This window comes from Nerophis lumbriciformis, linkage group LG22 (assembly GCF_033978685.3).
Source record: "Nerophis lumbriciformis linkage group LG22, RoL_Nlum_v2.1, whole genome shotgun sequence".
NCBI classification, from domain to species: Eukaryota; Metazoa; Chordata; class Actinopteri; order Syngnathiformes; family Syngnathidae; genus Nerophis; species Nerophis lumbriciformis.
Genome location: NC_084569.2, coordinates 9,523,440 through 9,549,958, shown reverse-complemented (window position 1 = coordinate 9,549,958; position 26,519 = coordinate 9,523,440). Strand labels below are relative to the sequence as shown.

The 26,519-nt window shown below is 37.3% G+C and overlaps 1 protein-coding gene across 4 annotated transcripts in view; it reads right to left on the bottom strand.

The window, feature by feature from the left end:
- The window catches only part of septin9a (septin 9a), a 194,462-nt gene that overhangs the window by 121,609 nt on the left and 46,334 nt on the right, over positions 1–26,519 (bottom strand). Inside the window, exon 1 of one of the 4 annotated variants that reach the window (XM_061974299.2) lies at positions 3,450–3,727. The exons of the other annotated variants lie outside the window; for them this stretch is intronic. Within the exon in view, the coding sequence (XP_061830283.1) occupies positions 3,450–3,504 (55 nt within the window). The 5' untranslated portion in view covers positions 3,505–3,727. Of the gene's footprint in view, positions 1–3,449; positions 3,728–26,519 lie in introns of those variants that run through there. 4 annotated transcript variants of the gene reach the window in all.

Here is a 26,519-nt window from a genome sequence, read left to right as displayed (position 1 = left end):
CACATGGGCTCAGGAACACTTCAGATAACCACAGTCGGTAACTACAGTTGGTCGCTACATCTGTAAGTGCAAGTTAAAACTCTACTATGCAAAGCCAAAGCCATTTATCAACAACACCCAGAAACGTCGCCGGCTTCGCTGGGCCCGAGCTCATCTAAGATGGACTGATGCAAAGTGGAAAAGTGTTCTGTGGTCTGACGAGTCCACATTTCAAATTGTTTTTGGAAACTGTGGACGTCGTGTCCTTCGGAACAAAGAGGAAAAGAACCATCCGTACTGTTATAGGCGCAAAGTGTAAAAGCCAGCATCTGTGATGGTATGGGGGTGTATTAGTGCCCAAGGCATGGGTAACTTACACATCTGTGAAGGCACCATTAATGCTGAAAGGTACATACAGGTTTTGGAGCAACATATGTTGCCATCCAAGCAACGTTATCATGGACGCCCCTGCTTATTTTCAGCAAGACAATGCCTCCGACAATGACACCTCCGCTCCGGACAGGCTGACCTCCTCCAACCTCCGAGGACAAAGCTACAAACAATGGTTGACCGGGCTTTATGCTCCGCCGCTCCCAGTCTGTGGAACGCTCTCCCTGACCACCTGAGGGCACCACAGACTGTGAATGCATTTAAAAAAGGCTTAAAAACCCTTCTTTTTAAAAAAGCCTTTTTTTTTTTTTTTAGATACATGCATACTAGTTCTATCTATTAGGCTGTTCTAGTTTTTATTTTTTTTATTTTTTATTATCTTTGTATTTATTGTTTAATACACTGTAGCACTTTGAGGTTGTTTGCTCAATGTAAAGTGCTTTTTTTTTTTACAAATAAAATATATTATTATAACGTACCAACTTCACAGGTTTGGGGGTTTTGTAGTGTGCTAGCATAAACCCAAATAAAAGTGATGATACGGCATGACAACTAAAACTGAAATCATAGACATCACTGGAAGAAAAAAGGGTAAATCATGGTCATTCCTGGACTCCAATACAGAGGTGGGTAGTAACGCGCTACATTTACTCCGTTACATCTACTCGACTAACTTTTGGGGATAAATTGTACTTCTAAGAGTTTTAATGCAACATACTTTTACTTTTACTTGAGTATATTTATAGAGAAGAAACGCTACTTTTACTGCGCTCCATTTATCTACATTCAGCTCGCTACTCGCTACTGATTTTTATCGATCTGTTAATGCACGCTTTGTTTGTTTTGGTTTGTCAGACAGACCTTCAAAGTAGGATCTATCACATGCCTGCGTTTCACCAATCAAATGCAGTCACTGGTGACGTTTGACTCCGTTTCACCAATCAAACAGAGCCATGAGGTCACATGATTAACTGCACATAAAGTTTCAGAGGCAACAAATTAAGCTTACATGAACTCAACGTCAAATTTGAGGAAGCACATGGCGGTAAGTAACGTTAGTAGATATTTTGGCTGTCATCGTAGGCTGGTGTTATCTTCCCTGCTATGAATTACTGTCAAATGTACATCGTGTGGGGACATTTATTAGCGCACTGCAGCCTCATAGAGAGAGAGACACACACACACACACACACACACACGCGTGCATAGAAACACCAATCAGAAGTACACAGTCTGTTCCCAGGTGCAGCCCACACCTATCAGTTTACGGTTTGTGTAAAGGCTAACTTGTTATTTTCCTTCGTAATCTCTGCCTACTGAACCTATGGTGCTGTTAAGTTATTGTGGCTCAATTTGCCTTAATTTTTTTAATGTTAATGTATTATTATTTAATATGTATTATTGTTTTAGTTGCTTAAGAGATATTCCTGGCTCTGAATTTGCTCATTGCTATTTTTATGTTTTTGTGAATTATTTGTTGCCGTCGTCATTAAACAAACAGGTTACTCATCAGTTACTCAGTACTTGAGTAGTTTTTTCACAACATGCTTTTTACTTTTACTCAAGTAAATATTTGTGTGACTACTCCATACTTGCCAACCCTCCCGGATTTTCCGGGAGACTCCCGAAATTCAGCGCTTCTCCCGAAAACCTCCCGGGACAAATTTTCTCCCGAAAATCTCCCGAAATTCAGGCGGACCTGAGTGACGTGTCGACAGCCTGTTTTCACGTCCGCTTTCCCACAATATAAACAGCGCGCCTGCCCAATCACGTTATAACTGTAGAATGATCGAGGGCGAGTTTTTAGTTTCTTATGTGGGTTTATTGTTAGGCAGTTTCATTAACGTCCTCCAAGCGCGGCAACAACACACAACAGCAGTCACGTTTTCGTCTACCGTAAAGCAGTTCGTCTGCCGTAAACAGCAATGTTGTGACACTCTTAAACAGGACAATACTGCCATCTACTGTACATGCATATGTGACATTAACATCTAGGGCTTTTAGAGAGTGCAGTGCACAACTGCGCACACAACAAGGAGACGAAGCAGAATGCATCATCAGAGAGGGTGTTCAGCATGGTTAGAAAAATAGTGACGGAGAATAGAACAAGGATGGACAATTCAACCCTTAACTCAACAATGAGTAGATGAGTGTTATGTGCGTGTATATGTGTAAATAAATGAACACTGAAATTCAAGTATTTCTCTTATTTATATATATATATATATATATATATATATATATATATATATATATATATATATATATATATATATATATATATATATATATATATATATATATATATTTATATATATATATATATATATATATATATATATATAATTCACTGAAAGTCAAGTATTTCTTATATATATATGAAATACTTGACTTGGTGAATTCTAGCTGTAAATATACTCCTCCCCTCTTAACCACGCCCCCAACACCTCCCGAAATCGGAGGTCTCAAGGTTGGCAAGTACTTTTACTTGAGTAAAAAATCTCTAAAGTAAAAGTACTCTTACTTGAGTACAATTTCTGGCTACTCTACCCACCTCTGCTCCAATATAAGCTCTACCTAGTGCACACTAGTGTGTATGAACCCAAATAATGGGGAAAATCCACAAAACTACAATAATTGTGGTGTCACAAATAAGGGTGCAGACTTACATAATGGTAATCGATGTAGCATTCCAATCGAACAGCTACGTTAACCACTACATCACCAATAGTTGACACATTTCCCAGGTCAGAAAGACAAATTGCAAGCCATCTTTACATTCTCCAGCAGCAAAAAAAAAAAAAAAAAAAGCAGTACCAGCCTCTTTCTGGTCTGTTGCACACCCATATGGGCCTGCTCCAAGGTAGGTTCCTGTGGAGAAGAAGGCTGATTGCACCTTTTTTTTTTTTTTTTTTTTTTTTAGTCCCGTAATAACAAGATTAGCAAACCCACGTCTCAAAAGCAGTCCAGACATTCTCCTTCCTAGCTGGAGCACACACACACGTTTACAGACTTTTTCCAAGCAAAACATGTGGAAAGCATCTCCGGCTGTCCAGGGGAAGAAAAAGGAAGGAACCAACCTTCAAAGTCTGATATGATCCCCTCCAAGTGAGCGTTGACACTGGAATCAGACATTTTTGTTTTGTTTTTGTTTTTTAAGGGTGGGGTGGGGGGGGACAAGTGTGTTTGAGTTCCCTTTCACCCAGCAAGGAAACGCCGTCCAAGGAGAGCAGTCCCGATTTTTAAACAAATCCCAAATTAGGAGTCCGGCAGAAGAGGGAGGAGGAGAAGAAAAACGGGAGAGTGGATCCAAACTCAAGTCTCCGACTCTTCCCACTTTTTACAACTTTGCCTCTTTTTCCTCCTTATCTTCCCTCCCCCTCCTCACGTACATCCACTTCCCTCCCACTTCCACAGCTGTCCTGTGTGGGAGCTCTCTCTCTCTCTCTCTCTCTCTCTCTCTCTCTCTCTCTCTCTCTCTCTCTCTCTCTCTCTCTCTCTCTCTCTCTCTCTCTCTCGTTTTGTCTTCACAAGCCCACTTCCTGTGCAGTCACATGTGGAGATGGGCTTCATGGCTCTTTGAATGGCTCCTTTTTAAAGAGCCACTCTAAAGACCGGCTCGTTACTGTATTGCTCCTTTATTCTTTTTGGTGCTAATTTTGCAACCGTTTACCTTGGAGTAATATAACGTGGTATGCACTTACTAATTGTAAGTGTGTCTTGTGTTTTTTTATGTACAACTACAATAATATCATCTTTATCAATACCACTACTAAAACTACTACAAATCCTACTACTATTACCACAACAAATACTACTACTCTCTTTATCAAGAGCACTACTGACTCTACTACAAATCCTATTACTACCACCACAACAACTGCAATAATATTCTCTTTATTAATACCACTACTAAAACTATTACAAATCCTACTACTATCACCACAACAAGTACAATAATATCATCTTTATCAATACCACTACTAAAACTACTACAAATCCTACTACTACCATCACAAAAACTACTACTACTCTCTTTATCAAGAGCACTACTGAAACTCCTACAAATCCTACAACTGCCACCACAACAACTACAATAATATTCTCTTTATTAATACCACGACTAAAACTACTACAAATCCTACTACTATCACCACAACAACTACAATAATATCTTTATCAATACCACTACTAAAACTAGTACAAATCCTACTACTATCACCACAACAACTACTACTACTCTCTTTATCAATAGCACTACTGAAACCACTACAAATCCTACTACTACCACCACACCAACTACAATAATATTCTCTTTATTAATACCACTACTAAAACTATTACAAATACTACTACTACCACCACAACAACTACAATAATATCATCTTTATCAATACCACTACTAAAACTACTACAAATCCTACTACTATTACCACAACAAATACTACTACTCTCTTTATCAATAGCACTACTGAAACTACTACAAATCCTATTACTACCACCACAACAACTGCAATAATATTCTCTTTATTAATACCACTACTAAAACTATTACAAATCCTACTACTATCACCACAACAAGTACAATAATATCATCTTTATCAATACCACTACTAAAACTACTACAAATCCTACTACTACCATCACAAAAACTACTACTACTCTCTTTATCAAGAGCACTACTGAAACTCCTACAAATCCTACAACTGCCACCACAACTACTACAATAATATTCTCTTTATTAATACCACGACTAAAACTACTACAAATCCTACTACTATCACCACAACAACTACAATAATATCATCTTTATCAATACCACTACTAAAACTACTACAAATCTAACTACTATCACCACAACTACTACTCTCTTTATGTTGATTTAATAAATAAAATAAAAAAATATTTTATTTATTTATTTATTTTTTTAATTATTTTTTTTATTTCTTGTGCGGCCCGGTACCAATCGATCCACAGACCGGTACCAGGCCGCGGCCCGGTGGTTGGGGACCACTGCCTTAGAGTAACATAACTTGGTATGTGACACAATGGGCTAATCTGCTAACATTAAAGTGCTAACTTTTTTTTTTTAGCTAATTGTACTTTTTTTTTTATTATCTCCAATTCCATAGCCATACTACGAAACCCCTAAAGGGACATGGGGGGGAAACATTTTTTTATAATTTAAATTTTTTTTTTTTTTTTTAGACATGTATCTCGTGCGCACGAGAAACTTTTTATAAAGTTATAAAAAATAAAAATTATAATTTTTTTTTTAGACATGTATCTTGTGCGCGCAAGAAACTTTTTAAAAAGTTATAAAAAAATTTTAAAAAATTATAATTTTTTTTTATTTAGACATGCATCTCGTGCGCACGAGAAACTATAATTCCAACACCTTAGAGGAACATAACTTGGTATGTGACACAATGAGCTAACCTGCTAACATTAAAGTGCTAACTTTTTTTTTTTAGCTAATTGTAATTTTTTTTATCTCTAATTCCATAGCCATACACCTTAGAGTAATATAACTTGGTATGTGACACTTGTTCACTGCTAGCATGCTCATGTTAGCATGCTACCATTAAAATGCTAACTTTTTGTAGTTAATTGTACTTTTTTTAAATCTCTAATTCCATAGCAATACTCCTTAGAGTAATATAACTTGGTATGTGACACTAGCATGCTCATGTTAGCATGCTAACATTAACGTGCTAACTTTTTTTTTTAGCTAACTGTACTTTTTTTTATCTCTAATTCCTTAGCCATACAACTTAGAGTAATATAACTTGGTATGTGACACTAGCATGCTCATGTTAGCATGCTAACATTAAAGTGCTAACTTTTTTTTTGCGAATTGTACTTTTTTTTTTAATCTCTAATTCCATAGCCATACACCTTGAAGTAACATAACTTGGTATGTGACACTAGCATGCTAATGTTAGCATGCTACCATTAACGTGCTAACTTTTTTAGCTAATTGTACTTTTTTTATCTCTAATTTCATAGCCATACACCTTAGAGTCATATAACTTGGTATGTGACACTAGCATGCTCATGTTAGCATGCTAACATTAACCTGCTAACTTTTTTTTAGCTAATTATGGGACTACTAAATAGGGACGGCGTGGCGCAGTGGTAGAGTGGCCGTGCGCAACCCGAGGGTCCCTGGTTCAATCCCCACCTAGTACCAACCTCATCATGTCCGTTGTGTCCTGAGCAAGACACGTCACCCTTGCTCCTGATGGGTGCTGGTTAGCGCCTTGCATGACAGCTCCCTCCATCAGTGTGGGAATGTGTGTGTGAATGGGTAAATGTGGAAGTGGTGTCAAAGCGCTTTGAGTACCTTGAAGGTAGAAAAGCGCTATACAAGTACAACCCATTTATCATTTAATTTATTTATTTAATTTTTTTATAAATTTATAAAAAGTTTTTCGTGCGCACGAGATACAAGTCTAAAAAATGTTTTATAAATAAATAAATTATAAAAAAAAAAAAATCCCCCATGTCCCTTTAGGGGCTCCGTACCATACACCTTCGAGTAATACAACTTGGTATGTGACACTAGCATGCTCATGCTAGCACGCTAAAATTAACGTGCTAACTTTTTTTTTTAACTAATTGTACTTTTTTTAAATCTCTAATTCCATAGCCATACACCTTAGAGTAACATAAGTTGGTATGTGACACTTCTTAACTGCTAGCATGCTCATGCTAGCATGCTAACATTAACATGCTAACTTTTTTTTAGCTAATTGTACTTTTTTTTTTAATCTCTAATTCCATAGCCATAAAACGGAGCCCCTAAAGGGACATGGGGGGAAAAAAATATTTAGAATTATTTATTTTATTTTATATATTTTTTAGACATGCATCTCGTGCTCACGAGAAAGTTTCTCGTGCGCACAAGACACATGTCTAAAAAAAAATTAATAAATAAATAAATTATTAAAAAAATAATTCCCATGTCCCTTTCGGGGCTCCGTACATACACCTTAGAGTAATATAACTTGGTATGTGACACGAGCATGCTCATGTTAGCATGCTAACATTAACGTGCTAACTTTTTTTTTTTAGCTAATTGTACTTTTTCAAATCTCTAATTCCATAGCCATACCTCTTAGAGTAATATAACTTGGTATGTGACACTAGCATGCTCATGTTAACATGCTAAAATTAACATGCTAACTTTTTTTTTTTAGCTAATTGTACTTTTTTTAATCTCTAATTCCATAGCCATACACCTTAGAGTAAAATAACTTGGTATATGACACTAGCATGCTCATGTTAGCATTGCAACATTAAAGTGCTAACTTTTTTTTTTTTTAGCTAATTGTACTTTTTTTTCATCTCTAATTCCATAGCCATACACCTTAGAGTCATATAACTTGGTATGGGACACTTGTTAAATGCTACCATGCGCATGTTAGCATGCTAGCATTAACATGCTAACTTATTTTTTTAGCTAATTGAACTTTTTTTAATCTCTAATTCCATAGCCATACACTTTAGAGTAACATAACTTGGTATGTGACATTACCATGCTCATGTTAGCATGCTAACATTAAAGTGCTAACTTTTTTTTTTAGCTAATTGTGCTTTTTTTTAATCTCTAATTCCATAGCCATACCCCTTAGAGTAACATAACTTGGTATGTGACACAAGCATGCTCATGTTAGCATGCTAACATTAAAGTGCTAACTTTGTTTTAGCTAATTGTACTTTTTTTTTAAATCTCTAATTCCATAGCCATACACCTTAGAGTTATATAACTTGGTATGGGACACTTGTTAAATGCTAGCATGCTCATGTTAGCATGCTAACATTAAAGTGCTAACATTTTTTAAGCTAATTTTACTTCTTTTTTTATCTCTAATTCCATAGCCATACACCTTAGAGTAATATAACTTGGTATGTGACACTTGTTAACTGCTAGCATGCTCATGTTAGCATACTAACATGAAAGTGCTAACTTTTTTTTAGCTAATTGTACTTTTTTTAATCTCTAATTCCATAGCCATACACCTTAGTGTAATATAACTTGGTATGTGACACAAGCATGCTCATGTTAGCATGCTAACATTAAAGTGCTAACTTTTTTTTTTAGCTAATTGTACTTTTTTTTTTATCTCGATTTCAATTGCCATACACCTTAGAGTTATATAACTTGGTATGGGACACTTGTTAAATGCTAGCATGCGCATGTTAGCATGCTAGCATTAACATGCTAATATTTTTTTTTTAGCTAATTTAACTTTTTTTTAATCTCTAATTCATAGCCATACACCTTGGAGTAATATAACTTGGTATGTGACACTTGTTAACTGCTAGCATGCTCATGTTAGCATGCTAACATTAACGTGCTAACTTTTTTTTTAGCTAATTGTACTTTTTTTTATCTCTTATTCCATAGCCATACACCTTAGAGTAACATAACTTGGTATGTTACATTACCATGCTCATGTTAGCATGCCAACATTAAAGTGCTAACTTTTTTTTAAGCTAATTTTACTTTTTTTTATCTCTAATTCCATAGCCATACACCTTAGAGTAATATAACTTGGTATGGGACACTTGTTAACTGCTAGCATGCTCATGTTAGCATGCTAACATTAACGTGCTAACTTTGTTTTGAATCTCTAATTCCATAGCAATACAACTTTGAGTCATATAACTTGGCATGCTACACAAGCTAACTATTATCACGCTCATGTTAGCTTGCTAGCATGCTAACATTAGCATACTCATTTTTTAAGCTACTTTGCCCAACTGTTTAGCCCAGAGTCATATAACTTGGTATGTGGCACTTGTTAACTGTTTGCATGCAAACGATAGCATGCTAGCAAGCTAACTTGAACTTGCTACCTTTTTCATCCAATTTTACACTTCCGGTACTTTTCAGAGGTGGTATAGTACCGAATATGATTCATTAGTATCGCGGTACTATACTAATACTGGTATACCGTACAACCCTAATGTGGCTACATAAAACTTCCATGTATGTTCACAAAATATCATTTTGACAATACGTAAAACAAATGAAGATTATATGTGTTTATAATAGTATACTAATAACACTATAATAAAAAGGATGACACAATTAGAATGGTTCCCACCCTTCTCCTAAATGAGACGTTCAAAAGGCTCGACTCGTTCACAAACGCCACATCTCTTGTCACATGACTAAGCTGCTGTCAGCTGACGGAGCAAAAGCATTTGTTGTTGTTACTGGGGGCTTTTTGTCTGTCTCATCATGTGCACACAGAGAGAAGATCATCCTCATACATCCTATGATAGTTTTATGACGACTACAAAATCTACTACAAATACCTCCACAACTAGTACAACTTGAACTACAGTACTACATTTACCACTACATCAACTACTACTATACAACTATAGCAATCTACTTCTTTAACTAATACAAGTGCTAATACTACAAAACCCCAAATCAGTGAAGTTGTCACGTTGTGTAAATGGTAAATAAAAACAGAATACAATGATTTGCAAATCCTTTTCTACTTATATTCAATTGAATAGACTGCAAAGACAAGATATTTAATGTTCACACTGAGAAACTTAATTTTTTTTTTTTTTATGCAAATAATCATTAACTTAGAATTTAATGGCAGCAACACATTGCAAAAAAGTTGTCGCAGGGGAATTTTTACCACTGTGTTACATGGCCTTTCCTTTTAACAACACTCAGTAAACATTTGGGAACTGAGGAGACACATTTTTGAAGCTTTTCAGGTGGAATTCTTTCCCATTCTTGCTTGATGTACAGCTTAAGTTGTTCAACAGTCCGGGGGTCTCCTTTGTGGTATTTTAGGCTTCATAATGCGCCACACATTTTCAATGGGAGACAGGTCTGGACTACAGGCAGTCTAGTACCCGCACTATTTTACTATGAAGCCACACTGTTGTAACACATGGCTTGGCATTGTCTTGTTGAAATTGTCATGTCTGTGTAATCATGTTTTGTTCTAAGTCATGTTTTGTTTAGTTTCTGGCTTTTCACTCCCTTGTCTTGTTTGCATGATTACCCATTAGTTTCACCTGTTCCACGTTTGGACTCATTGTGCACTCTTGTTTGTCACCATAGCAACCATTACTTTTCACCTGTCACGTCACGCACCTGTTTCATGTCTTGAGTCACGCACCTGTTTTCGTTAATCATGTCTGTAGTATTTAAGTTCAGTGTTTTTCAGTTTGTCTTTCTGACGACCTCACCACATTTATGCTCTGTCCATGCCTGTTACTTCTTTCCATGTCAATTCCTCAAGCAACTATTTCTGTCCAAGCCAAGTAAGTTTTTGTTCCATGTTTATAGTCTTTTTGGTTTCATAGTTTATTCTCCGCCTCTGTGCGCGCTTTTTGTTTATTCCTTTTTTTTTGATAAATATAAATAAATCATGTACCTTCATTCCCGTCTCGCCCGTGCCAACTTTCCGTTGCATCCCGGAAAAGCAAACACCCAGGACCAAGTCATGACAGAAATAAGCAGGGGCGTCCATGGCAACATATGTTGCTCCAAAACCTGTATGTACCTCTCAGCATTAATGGTGCCTTCACAGATGTGTAAGTTACCCATTCCTTGGTCTCTAATACATCCCCATACCATCACACATGCTGGCTTTTCAACTTTGCGCCTAGAACAATCCGGATTATTCTTTTCCTCTTTGTTCCGGAGTACACGACGTCCACAATTTCCAAAAAACTATTTGAAATGTGGACTCGTCACATGTCTGGGTGTTGTTGATAAATGGATTTGGCTTTGCATAGTAGGGTTTTAACTTGCACTTACAGATGTAGCGACGAACTGTAGTTACTGACAGTGGTTTTCTGAAGTGTTCCTGAGCCCATGTGGTGATATCCTTTACACACTGACGTCGCTTTTTGATGCAATACCGCCTGAGGGATGGAAGGTCCGTAATATCATGGCATATGTGCAGTGATTTCTCCAGATTCTCTGAACATTTTGACGATATTACCATACTTGCCAACCCTCCCGGATTTTCCGGGAGACTCCCGAAATTCAGCGCCTCTCCCGAAAACCTCCCGGGACAAATTTCCTCCCGGAAAACTCCCGAAATTCAGGCGGAGCTGTAGGCCACGCCCCCTCCAGCTCCATGCGGACCTGAGTGACGTGTTGACAACACACAACAACAGCGTCTACCGTAAAGAGGTTCGTCTGCCGTAAACAGCAATGTTGTGTCACTTTTAAACAGGACAATACTGCCATCTACTGTACATGCATATGTGACCCACCCATAATGTGTCACATTTTTGTGTTGATTTATTTATTTTATTTTATTTTGTGGTTTGAATTCGTTTTTGGAGCTGTCATTACACATTTATCAGTATTCACATTGGTCAGTAGGGGGCAGTAGGGCGTTTCTTCCCAATTGAATGCGATCACCTGCAGACCGGAAGTGTCTTGTCATTCTGATGAGAGCGACCAGTCTGTGAACAATTGAAACGTCCTGAGTGCTTTTTCCTCCTGTGTAACAGGTTAGTTTTGGTGAATCAACTCACTGAATAATATCCATGTGATCTTTATAAGTTTAAGTACACATTCTGATGGTGGAGCCTAACTCTAAAGTGTTTGTGAGTTGTAGTTTGTAAATTAACACTGAAATTCAAGTATTTATTTTATTTATATATATATATATATATATATATATATATATAGAGCTAGAATTCACTGAAAGTCAAGTATTTCTTATATATATATATCTTAACCACGCCCCCAACCACGCCCACCGCCCCACCCCCGACCACGCCCCCACCCCCCACCTCCCGAAATCGGAGGTCTCAAGGTTGGCAAGTATGGATATTACGGACCGTAGATGGTGAAATCCCTAAATTCCTTGCAATAGCTGGTTGAGAAATGTTGTTCTTATGTTGGACAATTTGCTCACGCATTTGTTGACAAAGTGGTGACCCTCGCCCCATCCTTGTTTGTGAATGACTGAGCATTTCATGGAAGCTGCTTTTATACCCAATCATGGCACCCACCTGTTCCCAATTAGCCTGTTCACCTGTGGGATGTTCCAAATAAGTGTTTGATGAGCATTCCTCAACTTTCTCAGTCTTTTTTGCCACTTGTGCCAGCTTTTTTGAAACATGTTGCAGGCATCCAATTCCAAATGAGCTAAAATTTGCAAAATATAACAAAGTTTTCCAGTTTGAACGTTAAATATCTTGTCTTTGCAGTCTATTCCATTGAATATAAGTTGAAAAGTATTTGCAAATCATTGTTTTCTGTTTTTATTTACCATTTACACAACGTGACAACTTCACTGGTTTTGGGGTTTGTACTACTACTATACAGTAAATGCAGTAGTGCTGGATTTAAGTCCTGGTCATTGCTGTGTCGAAATGTTTTGCAAATTGATTGTTTTATCATTTAAAATCTGTTATTTTGCACACCATTTTTTTTTTTTTACATTGAAAAGTTTCTTTTTCATTCTTCGGTTTTAATAAACATGCAACAAACTAAATAGAATAAAAAGTAGAAAACTCGTTTCACATTAATAAAAAAAAAAGTGTGGAAAAAATGTTGAAATGGGGTTTGGGGCCTCAAAATAACATTCTGCTCAGGGCCCTGAATTAGGTATGAAATGAAAAAGGTTAGAATAAAAAAAAAAAAAAGATGTTTTGCTGCCAACAATTGCTTATTTTGGACGTGCATGTGTATTCTTCTGGGTGGATTGAAGTATCTACTAATCCTAAACACAGATGTCCACAGGTTAGACAAACACTGATTCATGACAAATAAGTCTTGACTGCAGCAACCATGTTGCTTATTTGCCACTGAGCCAAAGAGAAAAAGGGAAATAAATATTCTGAGCAGAAAGACACAAATTATGTGAGCTGCATGGAAATGTATCACATATAATGTACTTTTTACAATAATATATTGTAGTGCTCCAACTAACTCCTGCTACCATCCTGACTACAACTATCAATAACACCATGCTGCCACCACCAAAACTAGTATATTTTTTTGTCTTTATTGCTATCACTACCACTACTAAAACTACTATGTGTAACACTTACTAGTAGAACTGCAACAACTACAGCTTTTACGATGCTGATATTAAAATACTACTTCAGATACTAGGACACTACGACCACCACAACTACTACTACTCTCTTTCTTAATACCACTACTAAAACTACAACAAATCATACTACTGCCCCCACAACAACTACTGAAATTCTCTTTATTAATACCACTACTAATATGACTATGTACACCACCACAACACCACCTACTGTACCATTACAAGTTATACAACATATCCATAATACCTCTTAATAGTAGTACTACTGCCACTACACTATTTCTTAATACTACTACTAAAACTACTACAAATCCTACAACTACCACCACAACAACTACAATAATATTCTCTTTATTAATACCAAGACTAAAACTATTACAAATTCTACTACTATCACCACAACTACTACTACTACTCTCTTTATCAATAGCACTACTGAAACTACTACAAATCCTACTACTACTACTACAACAACTACAATAATATTCTCTTTATTAATACCACAACTGAAACTCCTACAAATCCTACTACTACCACCACAACAACTACAATAATATTCTCTTTATTAATACCACTACTGAAACTCCTACAAATCCTACTACTACTACCACCACAACAAATTCTACCACTTTCTTTATCAATAGCACTACTGAAACTACTACAAATCCTACTACTACCACCACAACAACTATAATAATATCATCTTTATCAATACCACTACTAAAACTACTACAAATCGTACTACTATCACCACAACTACAACTACTACTCTCTTTATCAATAGCACTACTGAAACTACTACAAATCCTACTACTACCACCACAACAACTATAATAATATCATCTTTATCAATACCACTACTAAAACTACTACAAATCCTACTACTATCACCACAACTACAACTACTACTCTCTTTATCAATAGCACTACTGAAACTACTACAAATCCTACAACTACCACCACAACAACTACAATAATATTCTCTTTATTAATACCACGACTAAAACTATCACAAATCCTACAACTACCACCACAACAACTTCAATAAAATTCTCTTTATTAATATCACTACTAAAACTACTACAAATCCTACTACTACCACCACAACAAATACTACTACTTTCTTTATCAATAGCACTACTGAAACTACTACAAATCCTACTACTACCACCACAACAACTGCAATAATATTCTCTTTATTAATACCACTACTAAAACTACTACAAATCCTACTACTATCACCACAACTACTACTACTCTCTTTATTAATACCACTACTAAAACTATTACAAATCCTACAACTACTACCACAGCAACTACAATAATATTCTCTTTATTAATACCACTTCTAAAACTACTACAAATCCTACTACTACCACCACAACAACTACAATAATATTCTCTTTATTAATACCACTACTAAAACTACTACAAATCCTACTATTATCACCACAACAAATACTACTACTCTCTTTATCAATAGCACTACTAAAACTCCTACAAATCCTACAACTACCACCACAACAACTACAATAATATTCTCTTTATTAATACCACGACTAAAACTATTACAAATCCCACTACTACCACCACAACAACTACAATAATATTCTCTTTATTAATACCACTACTAAAACTACTACACAGCCTACTACTACCACCACAACAAATACTACTACTCTCTTTATCAAGAGCACTACTGAAACTCCTACAAATCCTACTACTACCACCACAACAACTACAATAATTTTCTCTTTATTAATACCACTACTAAAACTACTATGTGTAACACTTACTACCAGAACTGCGACAACTACAGCTTTTACACTGCTGATATTAAAATACTACTTCAGACACTACGACCACCTCTTAGTTGTTGATTACTACCGTCACAACAACTACTACTACTCTTTCTTAATACCACTACTAAAACTACAACAAATCATACTACTGCCCCCACAACAACTACTGCAATTCTCTTTATTAATACCATTACTAATATGACTATGTACACCACCACAACACCACCTACTGTACCATTACAAGTTATACAACATAGCCATAATACCTCTTAATAGTAGTACTACTGCCACTACACTATTTCTTAATACTACTACTAAAACTACTACAAATCCTACTACTACCACCACAACAACTACTACTACTCTCTTTATCAATAGCACTACTGAAACCACTACAAATCCTACAACTACCACCACAACAACTACAATAATATTCTCTTTATTAATACCAAGACTAAAACTATTACAAATTCTACTACTATCACCACAACTACTACTACTACTCTCTTTATCAATAGCACTACTGAAACTACTACAAATCCTACTACTACCACCACAACAACTACAATAATATTATCTTTATTAATACCACTACTGAAACTCCTACAAATCCTACTACTACCACCACAACAAATTCTACTACTTTCTTTATCAATAGCACTACTGAAACTACTACAAATCCTACTACTACCACCACAACAACTATAATAATATCATCTTTATCAATACCACTATTAAAACTACTACAAATCCTACTACTATCACGACAACTACAACTACTACTCTCTTTATCAATAGCACTACTGAAACTACTACAAATCCTACAACTACCACCACAACAACTACAATAATATTCTCTTTATTAATACCACGACTAAAACTATTACAAATCCTACTACTACCACCACAACAACTACAATAAAATTATCTTTATTAATACCACTACTAAAACTACTACAAATCCTACTACTACCACCACAACAATTACAATAATATCATCTTTAGCAATACCACTACTAAAACTATTACAAATCCTACTACTACCACCACAACAACTACAATAATATTCTCTTTATTAATACCACTACTAAAACTACTACAAATCTTACTACTACCACCACAACAATTACAATAATATCATCTTTAGCAATACCACTACTAAAACTATTAAAAATCTTACTACTACCACCACAACAACTAATACTACTCTACTCCTCATATTCAGGACAAAAACCAAGTTGGTTAAGGAACTAGAACTTTTTTTCCCCCCCGAAATTCCAGAATTTGTCAATTAAAAACTGTGACTAATTCAACATTTCTTGACCGATTTAAACAATTCTAACATCAACCAATTCAGATCATTCAGAACATTCATGCTCCTAATCATTTTACTACAAACCCCGTTTCCATATGAGTTGGGAAATTGTGCTAGATGTAAATATAAACGGAATACAATCATTTGCAAATCCTTTTCAACCCATATTCAGTTGAATATGCTACAAAGACAACATATTTGATGTTCAAACTCATAAACTTTTTTTTTTGTTGCAAATAATCATTAACTTTAGAATTTGATGCCAGCAACACGTGACAAAGAAGTTGGGAAAGGTGGCAATAAATACTGATAAAGTTGAGGAATGCTCATCAAACACTTATTTGGAACATCCCACAGGTGTGCAGGCTAATTGGGAACAGGTGGGTGCCATGATTGGGTATAAAAACAGCTTCCCAAAAAATGCTCAGTCTTTCACAAGCAAGGATGGGGCGAGGTACACCACTTTGTTCACAACTGCGTGAGCAAATAGTCAAACAGTTTAAGAACAATGTTTCTCAAAGTGCAATTGCAAGAAATTTAGGGATTTCAACATCTACGGTCCATAATATCATCAAAAGGTTCAGAGAATCTGGAGAAATCACTCCACGTAAGCGGCATGCCTGGAAACCAACATTGAATGACCGTGACCTTCGATCCCTCAGACGGCACTGTATCAAAAACCGACATCAATCTCTAAAGGATATCACCACATGGGCTCAGGAAAACTTCAGAAAACCACTGTCACTAAATACAGTTTGTTGCTACATCTGTAAGTGCAAGTTAAAGCAAAGCGAAAGCCATTTATCAACAACACCCAGAAACGCCGCCGGCTTCTCTGGGCCCGAGATCATCTAAGATGGACTCATGCAAAGTGGAAAAGTGTTCTGTGGTCTGACGAGTCCACATTTCAAATTGTTTTTGGAAACTGTAGACGTCGTGTCCTCCGGACCAAAGAGGAAAAGAACCATCCGGATTGTTATAGGCGCAAAGTTGAAAAGCCAGCATCTGTGATGGTATGGGGGTGTATTAGTGCCCAAGACATGGGTAACTTACACATCTGTGAAGGCGCCATTAATGCTGAAAGGTACATACAGGTTTTGGAGCAACATATGTTGCCATCCAAGCAACATTACAATGGACGCCCCTGCTTATTTCAGTAAGACAATGCCAAGCCACGTGTTAGAACAGCGTGGCTTCATAGTAAAAGAGTGCGGGTACTAGACTGGCCTGCCTGTAGTCCAGACCTGTCTCCCATTGAAAATGTGTGGCGCATTATGAAGCCTAAAATAGCACAACGGAGACCCCCGGACTGTTGAACAACTTAAGCTGTACATCAAGCAAGAATGGGAAAGAATTCCACCTGAGAAGCTTAAAAAAATGTGTCTCCTCAGTTCCCAAACGTTTACTGAGTGTTGTTAAAAGGAAAGGCCATGTAACACAGTGGTGAACATGCCCTTTCCCAACTACTTTGGCACGTGTTGCAGCCATGAAATTCTAAGTTAATTATTATTTGCAAAAAACATCAAATATCTTGTCTTTGTAGTGCATTCAACTGAATATGGGTTGAAAAGGATTTGCAAATCATTGTATTCCGTTTATATTTACATCCAACACAATTTCCCAACTCATATGGAAACGGGGGTTTGTAGTTAATGCTTCTTTTCCCCAGCAGGGGTCAGGCCTGCACCTACAAATAGAAGCATGTGTGCATGGGCCACAGAGTTTACAGTAAAGTGATCTTCAGTACAGTACAGCGTTATTAAGATGGCGACATGTGGACAATCCCACTCCGGGGGACACACCCGCATTCCCGCTAAAGTGTGTGCTGTCCGACACATGAGTGCAATTCCATTCCACTCACACACGGCAAATGCATGCACAAATATGAACATTAGGGGGGGGAAACAGATGCATGCACTCAAGCCAGTAACCCACCCTTATTATTATACAACCACACACACACACAGAGACACAAGTGTGTGTGACAAGTCCACTTCCTTCCACGGCATGTCCTTGCAAGCCCAGACCGAGCTAATCCAATCTGTTGGAACAACTGTCACTTTGGAACACCACTAGAATGCAACAGAGACCCCCGGCACTCCTCAGAGACAAGAGGACATCTTCTATTAATGGCTGCCAGGCTGCTGTGGTAGAGCCATGCTCAACAGGCTGCAGAATGCATGAATGAGAACATCTACAAACCCTAAAAGCAGTGAAGTTGTCATAAATGGTAAATAAAAACAAAATACAATGATTTGCTCATCCTTCTCAACTTATATTCAATTGAATAGACTGCAAAGACAAGATACTTAACGTTCGAACTGGAATTTTTTGTTATTTTTTGCAAATATTAGCTCATTTGGAATTTGATGCCCGCAACATGTTTAAAAAAAAGCTGGCACAAGTGGCAAAAAAGACTGAGAAAGTTGAGGAATGCTCATCAAAACACTTATTTGGAACATCCCACAGGTGAACAGGCTCATTGGGAACAGGTGGGTGCTATGATTGGGTATAAAAGCAGCTTCCATGAAATGCTCAGTCATTCACAAACAAGGATGGAGCGAGGGTCACCACTTTGTCAACAAATGCGTTTAAGAATTTCTCAACGAGCTATTGCAAGGAATTTAGGGATTTCACCATCTACGGTCCGTAATATCATCGAAAGGTTCCGAGAATCTGGAGAAATCACTGCACGTAAGCGATGATATTACGGACCTTCCATCCCTCAGGCGGTACTGCATCAAAAAAGCCACATCAGTGTGTAAAGGATATCACCACACGGGCTCAGGAACACTTCAGAAAACCACTGTCAGTAACTACAGTTCGTCGCTACATCTGTAAGTGCAAGTTAAAACTCTACTATGCAAAGCGAAAGCCATTTATCAACAACACCCAGGGCCCGACCTCATCTAAGATGGACTGATGCAGAGTGGAAAAGGGTTCTGTGGTCTGACGAGTCCACATTTCAAATTGTTTTTGGAGACTGTGGACGTCGTGTCCTCCGGAATAAAGAGGAAAAGAACCATCCGGATTGTTATAGGCACAAAGTTGAAAAGCCAGCATGTGTGATGGTATGGGGGTGTATTAGTGCCCAAGGCATGGGTAACTTACACATCTGTGAAGGCACCATTAATGCTGAAAGGTACATACTGTCATGTCTGTGTAATCATGTTTTGTTTTAGTCATGTTTTGTTTTGTTTAGTTATTGGACTCTTTAGTTTCTGGCTTTTCACTCCCTTGTCTTGTTTCCATAGTTACCCATTAGTTTCACCTGTTCCACGTTTGGACTCATTGTGCACTCTTGTTTGTCACCATAGCAACCCATTAGTTTTCACCTGCCCTCGCGACTCACGCACCTGTCTTTAATCATGTCACTATTATTTAAGCTTCCAGTTGCCAGGCTGTCTGTCTGGCGACATCATACCCCTGTCACACTCTGTTTACCTCTGCGTACTTCATGCCCTGTCCAAGTTAAGTTTTTTTTTATTCATGCCACAGTTAGCGACTTTTGTTCATGTCCTTAGTTTTTTGCCCACGTGCAAGTATTGGTTGCATTTGTCAGAATCAGAATCAGAATCAGAATCAGCTTTATTGTCATTACGCAAGGTAACGAGATTGAGGCCATTCCATACAGTGCGATGTGTGCATGCTAGAAAAACAATGTGCAAATATATAAAAATATAAAAAATGTAGAAGTGCAATGAATATGGTGTGAAATGAATATATACATGAAAAAAACAAAAACAAAAACAGGGTGGTTGGTGGAATGGGTTATTGCACCGAAGAGAAGGCAGGTCAAGTTTGTACTTCCGCCTTGTGCGCGCCTTTAGTTTGTTCTTTTTGTTATAGTAAAACTAAATATGTCTTCACCTTCACGCCACGTCTGGTCAAAATGTTCATTTGCACCACGGGCGAACAAACCACGCCTTAGTCCAAGTCTTGACACATACAGGTTTTGGAGCAACATATGTTGCCATCCAAGCAAGGTTATCATGGACGCCCCTGCTTATTTCAGCAAGACAACGCCAAGCCACGTGTTACAACAGAGTGCGGGTACTAGACTGGCCTTTCTGTAGTCCAGACCTGTCTCCCATTGAAAATGTGTGGCGCATTATAAAGCCTAAAATACCACAAGGGAGACCCCCGGACTGTTGAACAACTTAAGCTGTACATCAAGCAAGAATGGGGAAAAAATTCCACCTGAAAAGCTTCAAAAATGTGTCTCCTCAGTTCCCAAACGTTTACTGAGTGTTGTTAAAAGGAAAGGCCATGTAACACAGTGGTAAAAATACAATGTGTTGCTGCCATTAAATTGTAAGTTAATGATTATTTGCACACAAAAAAAATGAAGTTTCTCAGTTGGAACATTAAACACACACACACACACACACACACACACACACACACACACACACACACACACACACACACACACACACACACACACACACACACACACACACGTGCATAGAAACACCAATCAAAAGTACACAGTGTGTTCTCAGGTGCAGCCCACACCTATCAGTTTATGGTTTGCGTAAAGGCTAACTTGTTATTTTCCTTCGTAATCTCTGCCTACTGAACCTATGGTGCTGTTAAGTTATTGTGGCTCAATTTGCCTTAATTTTTTTCACACACACGCACACACACACATATATACAACAGCAGTTTATCATATGATCTTCACAGAAGTAGTTGTATTTGTGCGTAATCCAAGATGGAAACGGTGATGACAATGAGAAGTTGATCCCAAATGAACACAAGCTGCAATGATGAATTCCATGTGAGGTGTGCTTATTGTTTCGGTCGTCACGGCAACGCAGCGTAATAACTGCCTCCAGAGGATGAATGAATGAGTACAAACACAGCACGGTACGGAGAGACAAGTGTGAGAACCCACTCTGCTCAAAAGTAAACAACCTATCTAGTACAGTATTACTGTAAAGAGAGTAGCAATAGATACTACTTCTAGACTAAATACCATTGCCACTACAACTAAACTATTAAAACTCCTACTCCTAGAGCACAGGTGTCAAACTCAAGGCCCGGGGGCCACTTCATTTTATTTGGCCCTCGAAAGCCAGGAAATAAAATGTATCAATAAAGTACTGCAAATTTTCTGACTAAATGTATTATTTCTTTCTATTTTGGGAGAAAAATATATATGTACTCCATCCATTTTCTACCGCTTGTCCCTTTTTAGGGTCGCGGGGGGGTGCTGGAGCCTATCTCAGCTGCATTCGGGCCATGTAATTGCAAATTAACTTAAATATTGTCTAATTATGCAAAAATATATTATCAAACCATTTTTTCCAATAGATATAAATACTCATAATAATGATTTCAAAGCAAGTTATCCATCAAATGGTGCAATGTAAAAGTAGCAATAGATTTCATGGTAAAATTGTGAAATTTACTGTGTTTTTTACAGCATTTTTCTGTAAATTAAAATAACAATACTTTTTTTATTTTGCTGTTATAAACTATGGTGTATTTTTGGCATTTACAGTAATACACAGAAAAATCTGCAGTTGTTGATTTGTGGTAAAAAAAACAAAAACCGGCAGCTCAGGTGCCAAAATGTTACTGTAAAATTGCAGTTTTTTTTTTATTTATAGTAAAAAATAAAAAATAAAGTAAATTTGACTGTAAAATTGCATTTATTTTTCATTTACAGTAAAAAAAAAAAGAAGTAAATTTTATTGTAAAATTGCAGTTCTTATATTTACAGTAAAAAAAAGAAGTACATTTTACTGTAAAATTGCATTTATTTTTCATTTACAGTAAAAAAAAAAAAAAGAAGTAAATTTTACTGTAAAATTGCAGGTTTTTTATCCATCCATCCATTTTCTACCGCTTATTCCTTTTTGGGGTCGCGGGGGGCGCTGGAGCCTATCTCAGCTGCAATCGGGCGGAAGGCGGGGTACACCCTGGACAAGTCGCCACCTCATTGCAGGGCCAACACAGATAGACAGACAACATTCACACTCACATTCACACACTAGGGCCAATTTAGTGTTGCCAATCAACCATTTACAGTAAAAAAAAAAAGAAAAAGAAGTACATTTTACTGTAAAATTGCAGGTTTTTTTTATTTACAGTAAAAAAAACAAATGTAAATTTTACAGTAAAATTCTAGGAAATGAGCTGCCTTTTTTAACCATAAAAACAGCAGTACTTTTGGTTTTCATTTACAGTAAAATACACTACATTTTGAGGTGAAATTATTGCAACTTACCATATTTTTTTTTACATTTTCGTTTAAATAAATCTACTAATAAAATGCATTAAAAAAATGTTGTAATAATAGTATTCACTGTTAGAAACGGCCTTCTGGGGCCAAACGTAGCTGCGATGTGGCCCTCAGTGAAAATGACTTTGACACCTCTGTCCTAGAACAACCCATATTAGTAGAACTTTAATTAGTACGACTACTACTATGACTACCGTATTTTCCTAGACCATAGGGCGCAACAGATTATAATGCGCATTGGTCTATTTTTGAAATCTTTTTTCATATATAAGGCGCACCGGATTATAAGGCGCACCAGTTTCATATGCGCATTCACCGAACCCTTCTTTAGTGAAAAATAATATGTTTTTTTTTTCAAATTCAAGACAAAGTTATGTTTTTGGTAACACTTTAGTATGGGGAACATATTCTAAGTAACAAAGACTTAATTTAGAGTTTTTTGGACACTAGGGGAACATATTCTAAGTAACAAAGACTTAATTTAGAGTTTTTTTGGACACTAGGGGAACATATTCTAAGTAACAGACTTAATTTAGAGTGATTTGGACACTAGGGGAACATATTCTAAGTATCCATCCATTTTCTACCGCTTATTCCCTTTTGGGGTCGCGGGGGGCGCTGGAGCCTATCTCAGCTACAATCGGGCGGAAGGCGGTGTACACCCTGGACAAGTCGCCACCTCATCGCAGGGCCCATATTCTAAGTAACAAAGACTTAATTTAGAGTTTTTTTGGACACTAGGGGAACATATTCTAAGTAACAGACTTAATTTAGAGTGATTTGGACACTAGGGGAACATATTCTAAGTAACAAAGACTTAATTTAGAGTTTTTTGGACACTAGGGGAACATATTCTAAGTAACAAAGACTTAATTTAGAGTTTTTTGGACACTAGGGGAACATATTCTAAGTAACAAAGACTTAATTTAGAGTTTTTTGGACACTAGGGGAACATATTCTAAGTAACAAAGACTTAATTTAGAGTTTTTTTGGACACTAGGGGAACATATTCTAAGTAACAGACTTAATTTAGAGTGATTTGGACACTAGGGGAACATATTCTAAGTAACAAAGACTTAATTTAGAGTTTTTTGGACACTAGGGGAACATATTCTAAGTAACAAAGACTTAATTTAGAGGTTTTTGGACACTAGGGGAACATATTCTAAGTAACAAAGACTTAATTTAGAGTTTTTTGGACACTAGGGGAACATATTCTAAGTAACAAAGACTTAATTTAGAGTTTTTTGGACACTAGGGGAACATATTCTAAGTAACAAAGACTTAATTTAGAGTTATTTGGTTAGGGTTAGGGTTAGAGGGTTAGGGTTATAATAAGGCCATGCCGAATAAGGCATTAATAAGTACTTAATAATGACTAGTTAAGAGCCAATATGTTACTAATTTGCATGTTAATAAGCAACTAATTAATGGTGAATATGTTCCCCATACTAAAGTGTTACCATGTTTTATTACTGGTGCACAAAATGAACCGTGCATGAACATCACCTTGTTCAAAGAACAAAACCAACACAGTGCATAAACTCACAACAAATTACACACCTGCAAATCAGTCTGACTTCTGCCGTTGCCGTATCCGTAATACGCCGATAGGGAGACGTTTTTATTTACACGATGAGTCGGGTGTGTCTTGAACCCTGAGCCCGACTCACCGAACCCCTAGGGTTCGATCGAACCCAGGTTAAGAACCACTGGCTCTAAATGTATAGACTATAAAGTTCACAAACATAAAGAGGGATCCTAGTGGGCCAGGCCAATCTTTCCTTATCTCTAAACTAAAACTGGGGAAATGTGTAAAGTGTTCTGGGCTTCAGACATGATTTTATTTCACAATTCCTTGAGAGAATAAAAACGCCTGGTTAGGCTTTGTGTATGTGTGTGCTTTCCTTGGTTTACAGCTATGTTGTTATTATGCTGTTTGTTGCTTATGTATGTTATGTTGCAGCTATTTAAAAATACTTTTGTCAATTTGTTCCGGCCTGAAATAAATTGTCCCTTTGAAACATATCTTTGTGTGTTGTATGTAGACCACATTGCTTAGCAGAGTTCAGTGATGCAAATGCATGTCAAGTTGATCAACAGATTGTATTATTCTCCAGTGCAATAACAGTACTGAAATGAAGGCTAAAAGGGCATTCACCTACTCAGTGGCCTAGTGGTTAGAGTGTCCGCCCTGAGATCGGTAGGTTGTGGGTTCAAACCCCGGCCGAGTCATACCAAAGACTATAAAAATGGGACCCATTACCTCCCTGCTTGGCACTCAGTATCAAGGGTTGGAATTGGGGGTTAAATCACCAAAAATGATTCCCGGGCGCGGCCACCGCTGCTGCCCACTGCTCCCCTCACCTCCCAGGGGGTGATCAAGGGTGATGGGTCAAATGCAGAGAATAATTTCGCCACACCTAGTGTGTGTGTGACAATCATTGGTACTTTAACTTTAACTTTAACTTTATTAAAGGGGGCCTTAAAAAAATATATATATATAAATATAAGTAACTAAATAGTTACCTTTCACAGTAACACATTACTTTTTGGTGTAAGTAACTGAGTTTGTAACTGAGTTACTTTTTAAATAAAGTAACTAGTAACTGTAACTATCCATCCATCCATCCATTTCCTACCGCTTATTCCCTTTTGGGGTCGCGGGGTGCGCTGGAGCCTATCTCAGCTACAATCGGGCGGAAGGCGGGGTACACCCTGGACAAGTCGCCACCTTAACTGTAACTAGTTACTGGTTTTCAGTAACTTACCCAACACTAGTACATGTTGTTGCCGGTGCTCATGCACCAAAATACTGTCCGTTCCAGCTGAATGTGAGCAGTGGAAAGTATTGCGATGACGACCGCAGACTGCCCCAAATACCCACATGTGCACGCATGAGTACATGCACACGCACGAGAACATGCACACGCATGAGTACATGTACTTTTGGCCAAATGTAATAACAGCAGCCTACAACCTATAGCTCTGCAGCTTTGCACATACTGCTTCAATGCAGCACCTGTTGGCAACATGATTCTAATTTGTCTATGTGTGTGTGTGTGTGTGTGTGTGTGTGTGTGTGTGTGTGTGTGTGTGTGTGTGTGTGTGTGTGTGTGTGTGTGTGTGTGTGTGTGTGTTTCCACACACGTGCGCAGCCATCCTCCATGGAGACGGTTTATCGATAGTCCTTCTTCTCTCCACTGGATAACGTCTTACTTGACCAATTTAACGAGACAGCGTTATGGTTTCTCATTGACCTTACATATTGTTCTGCTCAGCACGTTTCCATGGCGACGACCAAAACACACATTTATGTAGTCCAGGAGGAAACGTGGCTGCGGGTTTCACTTGTCCTTTTGTACCCCCCCCCCCAACATATTTTTTTTACAGCAGTATTAAAAATAAGATGACTGAACAATAAAATATAATGCATGTTTTTTTAAACTCAGCATCCCCATCTGGTGGTGATACCAAGCATTACTTATGAGCCTTTGAGCTACAACAGTGCTGCATTGTTTTAATAATATTCTTATCATTATCAATATTAGGAATAGTACAACCACAACTAGTAGCACTACTACCAACAATTCTATAATGGTTCTAATTGCAACAACTTGGAATATAACTACAACTATTTACAAACCCCAAAACCAGTGAAGTTGGCACGTTGTGTAAATGGTAAATAAAAAGAGAATACAATGATT